Source organism: Schistocerca piceifrons, chromosome 2 (genome assembly GCF_021461385.2).
Source record: "Schistocerca piceifrons isolate TAMUIC-IGC-003096 chromosome 2, iqSchPice1.1, whole genome shotgun sequence".
NCBI classification, from domain to species: domain Eukaryota; kingdom Metazoa; phylum Arthropoda; class Insecta; order Orthoptera; family Acrididae; genus Schistocerca; species Schistocerca piceifrons.
Window position 1 is genome coordinate 495547430 of NC_060139.1, and position 16256 is coordinate 495563685.

General features: G+C 37.5%; 2 protein-coding genes across 3 annotated transcripts in view; both read left to right on the forward strand.

The window, feature by feature from the left end:
- Positions 1-983: 983 nt before the first annotated feature.
- Positions 984-1769, forward strand: LOC124775513 (piggyBac transposable element-derived protein 3-like). Its single transcript, XM_047250346.1, has one exon. It carries the CDS (start codon positions 984-986, stop codon positions 1767-1769), a length of 786 nt encoding a protein of 261 aa, XP_047106302.1.
- A 6208-nt stretch (positions 1770-7977) lies between these two features.
- LOC124777175 overlaps positions 7978-16256 on the forward strand; it is a 141299-nt gene continuing 133020 nt past the window's right edge. The window contains exon 1 of one of the 2 annotated variants that reach the window (XM_047252484.1): positions 7978-8037. In XM_047252484.1, coding sequence (XP_047108440.1) covers position 8037 — 1 coding nt within the window. In that variant the 5' untranslated portion in view covers positions 7978-8036. Of the gene's footprint in view, positions 8038-12298; positions 12855-16256 lie in introns of those variants that run through there. The other variant, XM_047252483.1, reaches the window with a different exon arrangement.

Genomic DNA, 16256 nt, shown 5'->3' on the forward strand with positions numbered 1-16256 from the left:
CAATATCGATATATTTTGTGTGTCCCAATAATGGGACAATGGCATGTTACACAATCATTTATTGTTGATGTGTTGATGTGCCATATTCTTGTATACACGTATAATACAGAGAATAATTGCATTTTACGTTCTTTATATCTGTTTTTTTTTCATATTCTATTCGAATTTTACAACTTCAAAAGGATAAAAACATGCTGTGTGGACTGACACTTGAAGAAATTATAGCGGAACTAGAGAACCATCAAGAGAGTGATGATGAAGGTGATGACGTAGAATTGGCGATTATTCCACCCAATGGAGATGTAATAACAGGTGAAGAAGACATTGACGAAAATGTTCTGAACAATGAGTCTGTTGTACAAGATGTAGCCTTTAATTTAGAGCTCATAACCAGCTGAGATGAAGCTAATGCTATAGTTGTACCTCCAGAAGCCAAAAGAAGGAAAGCGGTAGGAGATGGAGCAGAAAGTGGTACGTTATCTACAAAAAAATATAAATGTAAGTGGTATAAATGTCAACCAACGTACACAAAGAGTAGTGAACCAGGGAAGTGCAACGAACACTATGTTGCGAAATGTCTAGCAAATAAGACAGTGCCCCAGGTGTTTGAGGATTTTTTTCTGAGAAACTAATGGGTACTATTATTGAACAAAGCGAAATCTATGCTTGCTAACATAACAAATAAATTTTCTGCTAACCAAAGAAGAACTAAAATCATTTATTGGCATACTACTTCTGAGTGGTTATCATAAGCTTCCCCATGAGAATATGTACTGGGAACAGGCTCCTGATGTTGGTGTTCCTTTAGTCGTCAACTCCATGTCAGAAATAGGTTTTGGGAAATAAAGAGATTCATTCATCTCAATGACAACTATAAAATAGACAGAAATGACAAGATGTACAAACTGAGGTTGTACTTTGAAATGCTAAAAAAGGAATTTGGTAAATTTGGTGTATTTCATTAAGAACTCTCAATTGATGAAATGATGGTACGTTATTATGGCAAACATTCAGCTAAAATGTTTCTGAGGGGTAAGCCTATCAAATTTGGATATAAAATTGGGTGTCTTACAAGTTCCAATGGCTTTCCTTATAATTTTTCGCCATACTGTGGCAAGACTGACAACAAACAGCCTTTAGGAGCAAGGGTAATAAATGAACTAACCAGCAGGATTCCAGAATCAGAGTATCCGAATTATAAGCTTCTCTTTGACAATTTTTTCACCAGTGTTGACACATTGATCACACTCGGAAAGAGTAAAATGAAAGCTACAGGAACAATAAGAGAGATCCGAACTATTGCATGTCCTTTGATTGACTCGAAAAGAATGGCAAAAGAAAAGGAACGAGGATTTTATGACTACATGTTTGACAAAGAGAGCGAAGTTCTGGTTGTGAAATGGAGTGACAACAAACCAGTATGTGTTGCGACTAATTACAGTACTATTACTCCTCTAAGTTCCACTAAAAGATACTCACGGGCAAAGAAAAAGGAAATATCTGTTATAATGCCACATCTCATTGAAGAATACAATGCCCTTATGGGTGGCGTAGATCAACTGGACAAGCAGATAAAACTTTATAGGACGAGGATAAGGTCAAAGAAATGGTGGTGGCCATTATTCACACAGATGATAGATATCTGCGTAGTAAACACATGGTATGCATACCAAATTGCTAACTCTAATGAGAAGCTCTCACTTTTGGATGTCCGACAGAGAAAACAGGATCAGTACCAAAACACAGAGAACCACAAGGAAGCAAATTGATGGGAGGACGGGTGAACACATCCAGGAAATCATTTCATTGTGCCAAGTAAAACACAGAAGTGATGTGCTTACTGCAAGAAAAAAACAACAAAAATTTGTGATAGGTGCAATGTTGCTGTACACGACAAGTGTTTTGCTTCATTTCATACTGAATAGACATTTAATAATATTAAAACATTCTTTATTTATTGTTTGAGTTGTTTCTTACAATATTATGCATGGAGAATAAGGTTGTGAATTTGGATAGCACATTTGGCCAATGTCCCAAAAATGGAACGGTCTGTAGTTTTTGCTCTAATAAACTGAAAATTCTGAAAACAACTTTTTATTCAGTTAATCACTCAATGTAACGTGTTTATACATAAAAGTTTGCAAAAAATGATCCGATAGAGTTTTGGCCAGTAATGGGTTAATGTCGTTTTTCCTCAACAGCTTGGTCTTATGATTACACAGCAAATAGAAATCAGAAAAAGTTGACTGTGCTTATATATAGACTTCTTTTCAGAAATTCTATTTTTCATCTCATAATCAGCTTTCATTTAATTATTTTAAAGAACAGAATACTAAACTGAGGTATAAAGGAATGAAAAAATTTAAAAATAATGATAAAAAGTTTCATCATTTGGAATGTACTCTGTGAAATTTTTTATAAAAGATTTTTTCTATTACATTTTATTATTGTGAAATGGACAATACCAAATAGCTAAAACAGTGTAGTGACTGTAAAATTTGAAATTTTCCCGGCGAATCAACTGTTCAAAAAGATTTTGGGCTTGCAGCCAGTCGTTGTAAACTTCATTGTACGATATTTCGGCTGGACAACTGCCAGCCATCTTCAGGTGAGCCGAACGAGGACTGATGAAGACGTTCTCCGCCGAAATATCGTGCAATGAAGTTTACGACGACCAGCTGCAACACCAAAATCTTTTTGAACAGTGTAGTGATTGTCAGAATGAAAAGAGTATTAATGAATTTTATAAAGCTAAATACTGACAGATGGGAATGTAAAAATAAATACTTGAAAATAAAAGTTAGATGTGAATGTGGTAGAACTGTAGCCAAGTCCTATCTCAAAAAAACATGAAAAATCAACAGTTTATAAAAATCTTATGGCTGATAAATAGGGGAGAATTAGAGAAATTTTGGGCAAGATGTAGAACATACATAACCATTTTTATGTATTTCCTCAAATTCACATTATTTATAAAAAAAGATAATTTTTATAATAAGTAAATATAATGGGAAAAACATTCCTTCCTTTTCATTTTCTATGTATTTTATAACAAAATATACGTTTTTTAATGAAAATAGATGAGTTAGACATGAAATGTAGGCGATAGTAGAGATATTCAGCAGGTTTTAGGTCAATATTTTAAACGTAATGAGTGAGCGAATGAAACGAGTGAACGAGTTGAGCTCGCTCACTGTATCAATGAAGCGTAATACAATGCGTTTACTCGAATGTGATACTAATGTGAAAGAAACAGGTGATGCTATTGAATGAGCACAGAAACAATAAATGCTGCATACGACTACAGACACTGATACTTAGGCTAATTCTCAACAACAGGTCTTTCAAACATCTTTTAACATGTACTTACAATGAGATTCTGAAATCGCCACTGTATAAAAATTATTCTCCTTTCAGTGAAAGGAATATAGTATCCACAGTTTATGTGTAGTGGTCATAAATTGGTGTTGTGACACAGACGTGTACAGGTGGCTCATCTACATTGCCCAGAATGAATTTGAATGTTCCTAAGTATGCAAGAAAACTCCTGTGAAGTGAGAGAGAGGTAGGAGAGAGCTACAGGTGGAAGTTAGGGAGAGTTGTGACTCCTGCCTGGAAATCTCAGCGGACAGAGCATATAACTGCGAAAAGACCCTTTCACATCCAAGAATCTCTCTGTGCAGTCATCTGTGCAGATGTCTGTGCATTTAATAAATCGCTGTAAATGTTGTGCGCTCACACTACACAACTTCCAACTGCTCGTCCGCTGTCTATCGACTCAGAAAGGGAATCTCAGTGGCAAGCGGCTAGCTGTCACAACCTCAAGTTTTATTTCATTTATTCGTCAATTCGTATTGGAGGAAATTCTGTCATGGTCTGTGTTCTCAACTTATGTTGCAAAAAAAGTGCAAGAAGCAGAAAGACTTGTCAAAATGGTCTACACAGCGGCAACTTAAGTGGAGACAGTTTTTGTACATAAATTAATTATTTCGCGAATTTCTGTGGGAACACAATGGCCGACGTAATTAACTGTGGGTGTATTTGGAAAAATGTCATTATCTTTTGATCCTCATAACCCTTCGTGTAATATGGAAATATACTTTTATGAGGAGGGCAATTACTCCACATGAGCCATTGACACTGACGTTAAGATTCCTGTTATCAGAGAGAAACTACAAGGAGCTGGAATTCTCTACTGCAGTTTCGAAACAAACATTGAACGACATCACACCAAACATTTCTGAAGCTGTTTACACCATCCTGAAGAAGGTTCTCACAGAGGCAAATGAAGTACCTCAGTTCTATAATATAGCAAATCTAACAAGTTACAGGTAATATTTTTTCGGTTTCAGACGTACTTGAAACTTAGTGTAGTCTTAGAAATTAAAGGCGCGTATTCTTAGAAATCACAGGTGTGCTCAATGAGCTATAGTTAATTTGTTTATGAATCTGAAGTTTCCATTCGCAGCCTGAAGTCTACTCACAATGTGCTACAGAATTTCGTACCTGAATATAAAAGTCCACATTAAATTCAAAACAGCGGTTCATCTCGAAAGTTTTACTTCTACGATTATGATACTGAACTCTACAGTTCACCTATAACTCACTCTTTTTATGAACCACATATTGTTTTTGGAAGCAAATATGTATTAGAATTCCTATGTCTCTGAAGGATTTGCTGCAAGATCTCCCATTATCAGCTTAAAGCTGTAATCTGACTACACTTTTATTTAGAAAAAAATAGGGCCTGCTTTTTTGCTACGCTGTCACGTAAGATTATGGCATAAGAACGTTGGCCCACTGAGTGAAAGCAAGGTAGCAACACTTTCGGATGTCAAAGTAAGAGAAAATTGTAAATTCAAAGCAGTTAGAATGAGAATTTTGGTTAAGTTATGCACTTGCTAGTACCACCTTAGTTTGGTGAAATAGCTTCTATCAGCAGCATCTAAAAGAGGTCTCTGTTAGCATCTGCAGTCATTTCACTGGATTATTACTTGCATGTTTTTATCTTGTAGGTAAGTGAATAGATTTGCAAAAAATAGGTAATAGCTATTGTTATCTATAAGATCCCCCCATGAACCATAGACCTCGCCATTGGTGGGGAGGCTTGCGTGCCTCAACGATACAGATAGCCGTACCGTAGGTGCAACCACAATGGAGAGGTATCTGTTGAGAGGCCGGACAAACGTGTGGTTCCTGAACAGGGGCAGCAGCCTTTTCAGTAGTTGCAGGGGCAACAGTCTGTATGATTGACTGATCTGGCCTTGTAACATTAACCAAAACGGCTTTGCTGTGCTGGTACTGTGAACAGCTGAAAGCAAGGGGAAACTACAGCCGTAATTTTTCCCGAGGGGATGCAGCTTTACTGTATGGTCAAATGATGATGGCGTCTCCCAGGGTAAAATATTCCGGAGGTGAAATAGTCCCCCTTTCGGATCTCCGGGCAGGGACTACTCAGGAGGACGTCGTTATCAGGAGAAAGAAAACTGGTATTCTATGGATTGGAGCGTGGAATGTCAGATCCCTTAATCGGGCAGGTAGGTTAGAAAATTTAAAAAGGGAAATGGATAGGTTAAAGTTAGATATAGTGGGAATTAGTGAAGTTCAGTGGCAGGAGGAACAAGACTTCTGGTCAGGTGAATACAGGGTTATAAATACAAAATCAAATAGGGGTAATGCAGGAGTAGGTTTAATAATGAATAAAAAAATAGGGGTGCGGGTAAGCAACTACAAACAGCATAGTGAACGTATTATAGTGGCCAAGATAGACACGAAGCCCACGCCTACTACAGTAGTACAAGTTTATATGCCAACTAGCTCTGCAGATGATGAAGAAATTGAAGAAATGTATGATGAAATAAAAGAAATTATTCAGGTAGTGAAGGGAGACAAAAATTTAATAGTCATGGGTGACTGGAATTCGACGGTAGGAAAAGGGAGAGAAGGAACCATAGTAGGTGAATATGGATTGGGGCTAAGAAATGAAAGAGGAAGCTGTCAGTTAGAATTTTGCACAGAGTATAACTTAACCATGGCTAACACTTGGTTCAAGAATCATACAAGAAGGTTGTATACATGGAAGAATCCTGGAGATACTAAAAGGTATCAGATAGATTATATAATGGTAAGACAGAGATTTAGGAACCAGGTTTTAAACTGTAGGACATTTCCAGAGGCAGATGTGGACTCTGACCACAATCTATTGGTTATGAACTGTAGATTAAAACTGAAGAAATCGCAAAAAGGTGGGAATTTAAGGAGATGGGACCTGGATAAACTGACTAAACCAGAGGTTGTACAGAGTTTCAGGGACAGCATAAGGGAACAATTGACAGGAATGTGGGAAAGAAATACAGTAGAAGACGAATGGGTAGCTCTGAGGGATGAAGTAGTGAAGGCAGCAGAGGATCAAGTAGGTAAAAAGACGAGGGCTAGTAGAAATCCTTGGGTAACAGAAGAAATATTGAATTTAATTGATGAAAGGAGAAAATATAAAAATGCAGTAAATGAAGCAGGCAAAAAGGAATACAAACCTCTCAAAAATGAGATCAACAGGAAGTGCAAAATGGCTAAGCAGGGATGGCTAGAGGACAAATGTAAGGATGTAGAGGCTTATCTCACTAGGGGTAAGATAGATACAGCCTACAGGAAAATTAAAGAGACCTTTGGAGAAAAGAGAGCCACTTGTATGAATATCAAGAGCTCAGATGGAAACCCAGTTCTAAACAAAGAGGGGAAAGCAGAAAGGTGGAAGGAGTATATAGAGGGTCTATACAAGGGCGGTGTACTTGAAGACAATGTTATGGAAATGGAAGAGGATGTAGATGAAGATGAAATGGGAGATAAAATACTGTGTGAAGAGTTTGACAGAGCACTGAAAGACCTGAGTCGAAACAAGGCCCCCGGAGTAGACAACATTCCATTAGAAATACTGACAGCCTTGGGAGAGCCAGTCCTGACAAAACTCTACCATCTGGTGAGCAAGATGTACGAGACAGGCGAAATACCCTCAAACTTCGAGAAGAATATAATAATTCCAATCCCAAAGAAAGCAGGTGTTGACAGATGTGAAAATTACCGAACTATCAGTTTAATAAGTCACAGCTGCAAAATACTTACACGAATTATTTACAGACGAATGGAAAAACTAGTAGAAGCCGACCTCGGGGAAGATCAGTTTGGATTCCGTAGAAATGTTAGAACACGCGAGGCAATACTGACCTTACGACTTATCTTACAAGGGAACCTCCCCATCGCACTCCCCTCAGATTTAGTTATTAGTTGGCACAGTGGATAGGCCTTGAGAAACTGAACGCAGATCAATCGAGAAAACAGGAAGAAGTTGTGTGGAACTATGAAAAAAATAAACAAAATATACAAACTGAGTAGTCCATGTGCAAGATAGGCAACATCAAGGATAGTGTAAGCTGAGGAGCGCCGTGGCAGCTGCGAAGCAAGAGGTCCTGAGTTCAAGTCTTCCCTCAAGTAAAAAGTTTGCTTTCTTTATTTTCGCAAAGTTATGATCTCTCCGTTCGTTCATTGACGTCTCTGTTCACTGTAATAAGTTTAGTGTCTGTGTTTTGCGACCGCACCGCAGTACCATGTGATTAGTTAACGAAAGGACGTGCCTCTCCAATGGGAACCGAAAACATTTGATAGCAAGGTCATAGGTCAACCGATTCCTCCACAGGAAAACACGTCTGATATATTCTATGCGACACTGGTGACGGCATGTGCGTCACATGACAGGAATATGTTGTCGACCCAATAACTTGTACACTTGGCGAATGGGTAAAAAGATTCTTCTACCTTGCCCGATTTAGGTTTTCTTGTGGATGTGATAATCACTCCCAAAAAAGTGATGAATACAAAAGAGTTTGTCACATAAACTGAAAATAAAAAATTAAACTTTTCACTCGAGGGAAGACTTGAACCCAGAACCTCTCTTTCCGCAGCTGCTCACTCTAACCACGGGACCATGGCGCTCCTAAGCTCACATACCCCTAGATGTTGCCTATCTTACTAATGGACTACTCAGTTTGTATATTTTGTTTATTTTTTTCATAGTTCCACACAACTTCTTCCTCTTTTCTCGATTGATCTGTGTTCAGTTTTCCTAGGCCTATCCACTGTGCCAACATATAACTAAATCTGAGGGGGGTGCGATGGGGAGGTTCCCTTGTTAGAAGAAAGATTAAGGAAAGGCAAACCTACGTATTTGTAGACTTAGAGAAAGCTTTAGACAATGTTGACTAGAATACTCTCTTTCAAATTCTAAAGGTGGCAGGGGTAAAATACTGGGAGCGAAAGGCTATTTTCAATTTGTACAGAAACCAGATGGCAGTTATAAGAGTCGAGATGCATGAAAGGGAAGCAGTGGTTGGGAAGGGAGTGAGACAGGGTTGTAGCCTCTCCCCGATGTTATTCAATCTGTATATTGAGCAAGCAGTAAAGGAAACAAAAGAAAAATTTGGAGTAGGTATTAAAATCCATGGAGAAGAAATAAAAACTTTGAGGTTCGCCGATGACATTGTAATTCTGTCAGAGACAGCAAAGGACTTGGAAGAGCAGATGAACGGAATGGACAGTGTCTTGAAAGGAGGATAGAAGATGAACATCAACAAAAGCAAAACAAGGATGATGGAATGTAGTCGAATTAAGTCGGGTGATGCTGAGGGAATTAGATTAGGAAATGAGACACTTAAAGTAGTAAAGGAGTTCTGCTATTTGGGGAGGAAAATAACTGATGATGGTCGAAGTAGAGAGTATATAAAATGTAGACTGGCAATGGCAAGGAAAGCGTTTCTGAAGAAGAGAAATTTGTTAACATCGAGTATAGATTTAAGTGCAGGAAGTCGTTTCTGGAAGTATTTGTATGGAGTGTAGCCATGTATGGAAGTGAAACATGGACAATAAATAGTTTGGACAAGAAGAGAATAGAAGCTTTCGAAATGTGGTGCTACAGAAGAATGCTGAAGATTTGATGGGTAGATCACATAACTAATGAGGAGGTATTGAGTTGAATTGGGCAGAAGAGGAGTTTGTGGCACAACTTGACTAGAAGAAGGGATCGGTTGGTAGGGCATGTCCTGAGGCATTAAGGAATCACAAATTTAGCATTGGAGGGCAGCGTGCAGGGTAAAAATCGTAGAGGGAGACCAAGAGATGAATACACTAAGCAGATTCAGAAGGATGTAGGTTGCAGTTAAGTACTGGGAGATGAAGGAGCTTGCACAGGATAATTAGCATGGAGAGCAGCATCAAACCAGTGTCAGGACTGAAGACCACAACAACAACAGCATCTATGAGATGATAAGATTTAATGACAAAATAATATATAATGCAGAGAATAAAAGCAAAGCAGTCTGGGATGTTATAAAAAAGGAAATGGAGAGAGGCAAACAAATACACAATAACATACTGCTAAGGGAGGGGGATAAGGTAATAAATGATTCAAAACACTTAGCAAACTATGTAAACAAGCATTTTTCACATATTTCAGAGAAGTTACAGGAAAAATTCGCCAAAACAAATATAACACCTGTAAATAAGGTTGCACTACATACAGTGACGTTACTTCCAACCACAGAGAATGAAGTCAAATAAAACTGTTCAAAAACTAAAACATAAAAGTCAGTAGGCTTAGATGAAGTACCAATATGTATACAGAAACAATGCCTAGGGCTTATAAAGGCCCCCTAACAAATATAATAAATGAATCCTTCACATCAGAGATATTTCCAGAGCAGTTAAAAAAGGCAAGAGTTATATCTTTGCTTAAGAAAGGTAATGCAGAAGACATAGAAAACAATAGGCCCATTTTCCATCTGTCAGCACTCTCAAAAATAATAGAAGCAATTATGAAAGACAGATTAATGAATTACCTGAATAAATACAATCTTTTAAGCAAATCACAGTTTAGTTTCTGAAGTGGCAAAAATGTGGAGTCAGCCATAGTAGAATTCACAAAAGTTGTACTTGATGCTCTTGATAAAGATGAGTGTTACACAGGCATATTTTAGGATTTTTCTAAGGCGTTTGATACAGTCGACCACAAGACTCTATCACATAAATTAGAAGCATTAGGAATAAGAGGTGTAGCTAATGACTGGTTTCGATTATACCTAGCATATAGGGAACAAAGAGGAGAGATAACACATACTTCAAATACATCTAAACATTTAGTAAAACACTTATCAGAACCAAAATACGTTAATATAGGGGTTCAGAAAGGACCAATACTATCCCTGATATACATAAATGACTTTCCCAGTAGTGTTACTCATGGCGAAAAAATTCTCTTTGCTGATGACATCTGATGACTGAGAAAACAAGATAACTCCTTGGCGAGAAAGCAAATGAAACTCTCAAGGAAGTTCATGATTGGTCAATAAGCAATAAAGTGTCATTGAACATTAAGAAAACTAATGCCATGAATTTCAATTTGAAGAGGAAAAATGATAATGTTAAATTAAATGTAGATGGCACCTCTATAGACTGTGTAACAAACGCAAATTTTCTAGGAATGAATATTGATTTTCAGTTGAAGTGGCGTGAACACACAAAGGTACTTGTAAACAGAATGTCATCAGCATGTTATGCCCTTAGAATGCTATCATCAGTGTGTAACATGCAGTGTCTTTTAGTTACATATTATTCATATGTACACTCAATTCTTAGCTATGGCATTCTTTTTTGGGGAACAAACACACAAAATATAAACACAATTTTCAAACTCCAGAAAAGAGCCATAAGAATAACAACCAAAAATACTAGTCGAACCCATTGTAAAGATCTGTTCAAAACACTGGGGATTTTAACTGCTCCACGTGAATACATTTATCAGTCAGTTGTACACATCAAAAATAACATTGGTAATTACTACACGAACTGCTCTGTCCGTGACCATGCAACAAGAGAGAGAGACTCAACTTACTTTTACCAAGAAAAAATAAACATAAAACTCAAAACAGCATTTCCTATCAAGGAATAAAACTGTACAATAAATTACTAAAAGAGATTAAAGAAATTGAAAAAATACACTTATTTAAAAAAGCAGCTAAAAAGTACCTGTTATGCAATACATTTTATACATTGAAGGATTACTTACATAAAACAGAGTAGGGGTTTGATAAAAAATGTTATACAAATAAATAATAATAATAATGATTATAAAACATCCAACATCCCAACTAACACCTTCACTTTATGTTCTTTCCTTGTTTTCTCCTTTCTAGAAATACTTGGCCCCAAGCTACGCACAGCACAATACTAACACCTCTTCCACTTTTTGAGTTCAACATCTCACTCATTATGGAGAGAAGCTGACTCAGTTTTTCAGGATAGCAAATAGGAAGTTGCAGTACAGAAAATGGCCCAGAGATCACCAGTGTGTGTGTGTGTGTGTGTGTGTGTATACCAGGAGTAAACCTAATGATTGTCTCTAACTAGAAGTCCGTAAATATATGTGTATACCAAGTAACTTATTTTAAATTGGTCTAAACTTGTAAACACTTTGACATGTCCTACATCCTTGTAAAAAGAGATCTACGGATGAATAAATCTACATCTACTACTACTAAATCTTAAACTGTGTTTTGTATGATCCACATTCGTTGGAAGAAAGCAGAGAATGTCAAAGTATCAGAAACTTGGAGTTCTCCCAAGCAACAGATCGAATAGATTTCGCCACTTTGAGTACGTCTGTGGTAGACAGTATGCAAAGATTTTTTTTTAAATTTGCGTTTCCCTATTTGCCGTAAGGTCAACCGTTCGAAATTTCGCTATGAAAGAATTAAAAGCCTCTGCATCCCTCTCGATCGCTGTGTTCTGTGCTTTTAATTTTCCACTAGCATGTCAGTAAGTCCAGCAATGAACTCGCTTTCTCTGCCTCGTGATGACTGGGTGTTGTGTGATGTCCTTAGGTTAGTTAGGTTTAAGTAGTTCTAAGTTCTAGGGAACTGATGACGATAGATGTTAAGTCCCATAGTGCTCAGAGCTATTTGAACCATTTTTATGAATGAACTCGCTAGAGCACTCACGTGCATTTTAAAATCCGCTGTGCACATACGGACGAGAAACATTATAGAAACACGTTTCGCGCGCCGGATATGTGGCTAGCTTCTGTTCACACGCTACGATTTGTGTGCACAGATGTGATTGATGCCCACAGATTTCAGCAATTTTTCTCAGATCACCGACTCTACTCTAGTTTCCAAGTTTGCTCACTTCTATCTGCGCAAACTTCTTGCTCAGACGCAACTGCCTGTCTGTGGAGATGTGTTGTGTGCAGACATAAAGGCAAAGGTTTCAGATACGAGTCACATTCCAGTAAATAATTATGATCCTCCAGATTTCAGATCAAAACAGTATAGTGGTGAAAGGGGAGGCATGGGGACTCTGTTTTACTCAGAGTGTAAAAGAATGACGCAGAATACGCGTTAAAGGATAAGAAAATTGCTGAGCACTACAGAAGCTGTATTTTCTTTCTTTTTTGACTTTGTTCCCTTTCTATTCTGCCTTATCTTCTCTACTAGCACGTAACTTATTTATAGGATATCCATATAGTGTGCTCGTTCAAACGTCGCAATCGGCTTAGTACCACTGTCTATGTTTACATATGATTTCAAAACAAGCGGTCCGCGAATGTTGTGCTCGTACTGCTGGTTCTAGTCATTTGCTATGTGTTATATTCACCTGTACTGCAGTAAATTTTACTCTCCCACGTATGTGTACAAAGTATGATATTTATTTCTGGAAGACGAAATCTGTTAAGCATATTCGCCGTAATTTTGTCGTCATAGTTTGACTTCAGAAGTCGGATCGAGGCAAATTCGAAATGGCTCTAGCAACAGGTATGATATACGGGATTGGATTTTTTTTTGGGTTGATATAATGCTTTTAACATGTAGAAAAGACGTCCTGAAATAGTGAAGAAACTCACCCTTTTCTTTATTATTTTGAAATAGCGTACAACTGAAATTGCATGGAAACAAGTAGGTTAGGCACGTGTCCACAGCATTATTTGAAAAAGTTTTAATATAGCCTATGCTGCTTCTTGTATCGTCATTTAGTGTTATGAACTAAGAACTGATGATTGATACAAAAATTAAGTACGCTTCACCTAGAAATTTTTAAGTACATCAGATGATATTCGCGCAGCCGGACACAGATATTGAACCCGGAGAGGAGGTATACAAACACTATTTTCAATGTGAACAACAATTTAGTACATCAGAGTGTCGCGCTTTACTTTGGCACTATTGTGTTTAGTCGAAAACTGTTCCATTTATTATTAAAACACAGCAGTTTTCTTTGACATTTTTTCAGGTTCTTTCTCTTTCTTGCCAAAAACTTCACATATATTTACTGTGCTTTTTTCCTCCCTCTCCGCCGTCCACTTCTCACCCGATGTTTTGTGATTTTTTTGCCTGTGCCCCATGTCTTCCCCGGAGATGTTTAGTTTGTTTCGGTCCACATCTACACCTGACTCCGCGAACCAGTGTGAAACACTTGGAAGAGAAAACATGCCACTGTACCGGTTATTAGGGCTTTTCCCATTCCATTGACAAATGGAGCAAGAGAAAAAAATGATTGTTTAAATGCCTCTGTGTTGCTGTAATTAATCTAATCTTATCATGATGATCCCTACGGGAACAAAATGTTGGGAAGTTGTAGTATCTTCCTAGAGTCATCATTTAAAGTTAATTCTTGTAACTTCAGTAGCAAGACTTTCTCAGAATTGTTTTCATCTACCTGCAAGAGTCTATTAATTTGGTTCTTTCAACATCTCAGTGACACTCTCCCACATGTCAAACGAATGTGTTACAATTCCTGCTACCCTTCTCTGTATATGTTCAACATCCCTTGCTAGTTCTATTTGGTACTGGTTGTAAACACTAGAGCAATACTGTAGGGTGGGTCACAAGTGATTTGTAAGCAATCCCCTGTGCAGACTGATTGCATTTCCCTAATATGCTACTAATAAACAGAAGTCTGCTACCTGCTTTACACATGACTGAGTCTGTTATCGTTCCACTTCAGATTCTTACTAAGCATTGCACCTAAATATTTGTATGAGTTTACAAACTAACTGATATTACCTTCATAGGATACAATGTTTTTCTGTTTCATGAAGTACACAGTTTTACATTTTTTTAAAACATTTATAGCAAGTTGCCAACCATTGTCCTACTTTGAAATGTTATCAGAATCTGACTGAATATTTGTGCAGCTTTGTTCAGGCTGTACTTCATTGTAGATAAGTGTATCATCTGCAAAAAGTCTGAGGTTACTATTAACGTTGTCCACAAGATCATTAATATGCAACATGTACAGCAAGGGACTCAGCATACTTCCCTGGAGTACACACAAAGATACTTCTACATCAGTTGATATCACTTCATCCAAGATAAAATGCTTTCCTTCTCCTTCAAATAAATACTCCATCCAGTCACAAATTATGTTATGTAACCCGTATAATTGTTTTTTCAGTAATGAGTGTAGTTGATGTACAAAGTCAAATGCTTTTCAGTAATCAAGAAATACTACATCCACCTGACTGCCTTGACCCCTAGCTTTTAGGATGTCATGTGAGAAAACTGTGAGTTGGGTTTCACATGATTGATGTTTTCAGAATACATGCTGGTTGATATGGAGGAGGTCATTCTGTTCAAGATACCTCATTACATTTAGCTTTGTGGATCACTTCTGGTACCTTTCCTGTACGCATATGTGACCTGTGATTTCTCCAACTACTGGCCACAGTATTTTGTTCAAGAATTCTATAGTAGACTGTAGCTAACAGAAGGGCTTACGATGCTGTGAACTGGGTACAGAATCTGATACAGATTCCATTGGACCCTGGGATTTTTTCAGTTGTAACAATTTCAGTTGTTACCCAACACCACGGCAACTAATATCTATTTCACTCATCTTTTCAGTGATATGAGAAATAAGTTGGGACAATACTCCTGAGTTTTCTTTTTTAAAGGAACATTTGAAAACAGAGTTAAACGTACCAGCTTTTGCTTTGCTACCCTCAACTTCAGGTGCAGTCGTGTCCATGAGTGACTGGACACGTAACTCTGGTGCTACAAACATCCTTTACATATGACTATAATTTCTTTAGGTTTTGTGAAAGATTGTATGACAGCATTCTGCTATGGTAGTCACTGAAGGCTTCAGGCATTGCTCTCTTGACTTCCAGACGACTTTCATTCAGCATCTCTCTATCTACAACCCTGTGCTTTGTTTTAGAATACCTATGATACAGTTGTCTCTGTTTCTTTAGACGTTTCTTTTCAGTGACAATACTTTGGAGGATTCCTCCCATTATGAACTGTCCTACTTGATACATACTTATTCAGTGCATGGTCAGCTATTCTTTTAAACTTGAACCCTAGTTTCTCTACATGCCCCTGTCATGAGCTAAAAGTTTTAAGTTACTCATTGTGGTATGACACTATTGTTTCTCTGTCTATTTTGCTGAAAATATAAATCTGTGTGCTTGCTTTAGTTGCCCTTTGTGTTTTGATATTTACTGTTACTGTAACTATGTTATGCTCACTGATACCAGTTTACTGTGGACTTCCTCAAGGAGGTCAGTTTTTTTTTGTTGCTATTAGATTTAAGTTATTTCTGTCATAAATGGGGTCCTGAACTATCATCCATGGTTTCCTTTACCAAGCTTGTTTTCACTGTATTGCTGGTCATCATGTTTAACATTTTTTCATCAAGTTTGTCTTCATTCATCGTATTGAAGTGTACATTGAACTTTTCACTTCTTTTCCTGATGTTATTTGTAATTGTCTCTGTTCATACAGTTCTTTTGTTGATCTGTTTATCCAGAGCTCCCTCTTTCTGAACTTTCCCAGTATTTTCCTCTCTTTTTTTGTGTCACGTGCATTTTTCGGAGACTTACAAGGCCTTTGGTAACACTACTGTATTACAGTGTCTTAATTTGGGGTTGATGGAGATACATATTTTGTTGTAGTGGTTCCATGTATGTCTGTATGCTTTTTGTAGTTTTCTAGTTCTTCATTGGATGTCGAGTTCAGTCCTATGTTCTTTAAACCCTCCCAGGCATTTGAAAATTTCTACTTGTGCTTCTGTACTTAGTCACCAGTGGTGTTTCTCTGTGTGGTGTGTGAATTTTTTGCCCAAGTACTGTGCTTTTTCATGTGAGATTTGTAATCCCATTTTGGCTGACATTGCATGTATTGTCTCTAGAGCTTCTTTGGCTTCTTTTCTGTTAT

Excerpts from the sequence above, each read along its gene's own strand:
- LOC124775513 (XM_047250346.1), top strand. The coding sequence starts at position 984 with ATGATGGTACGTTATTATGGCAAACATTCAGCTAAAATGTTTCTGAGG.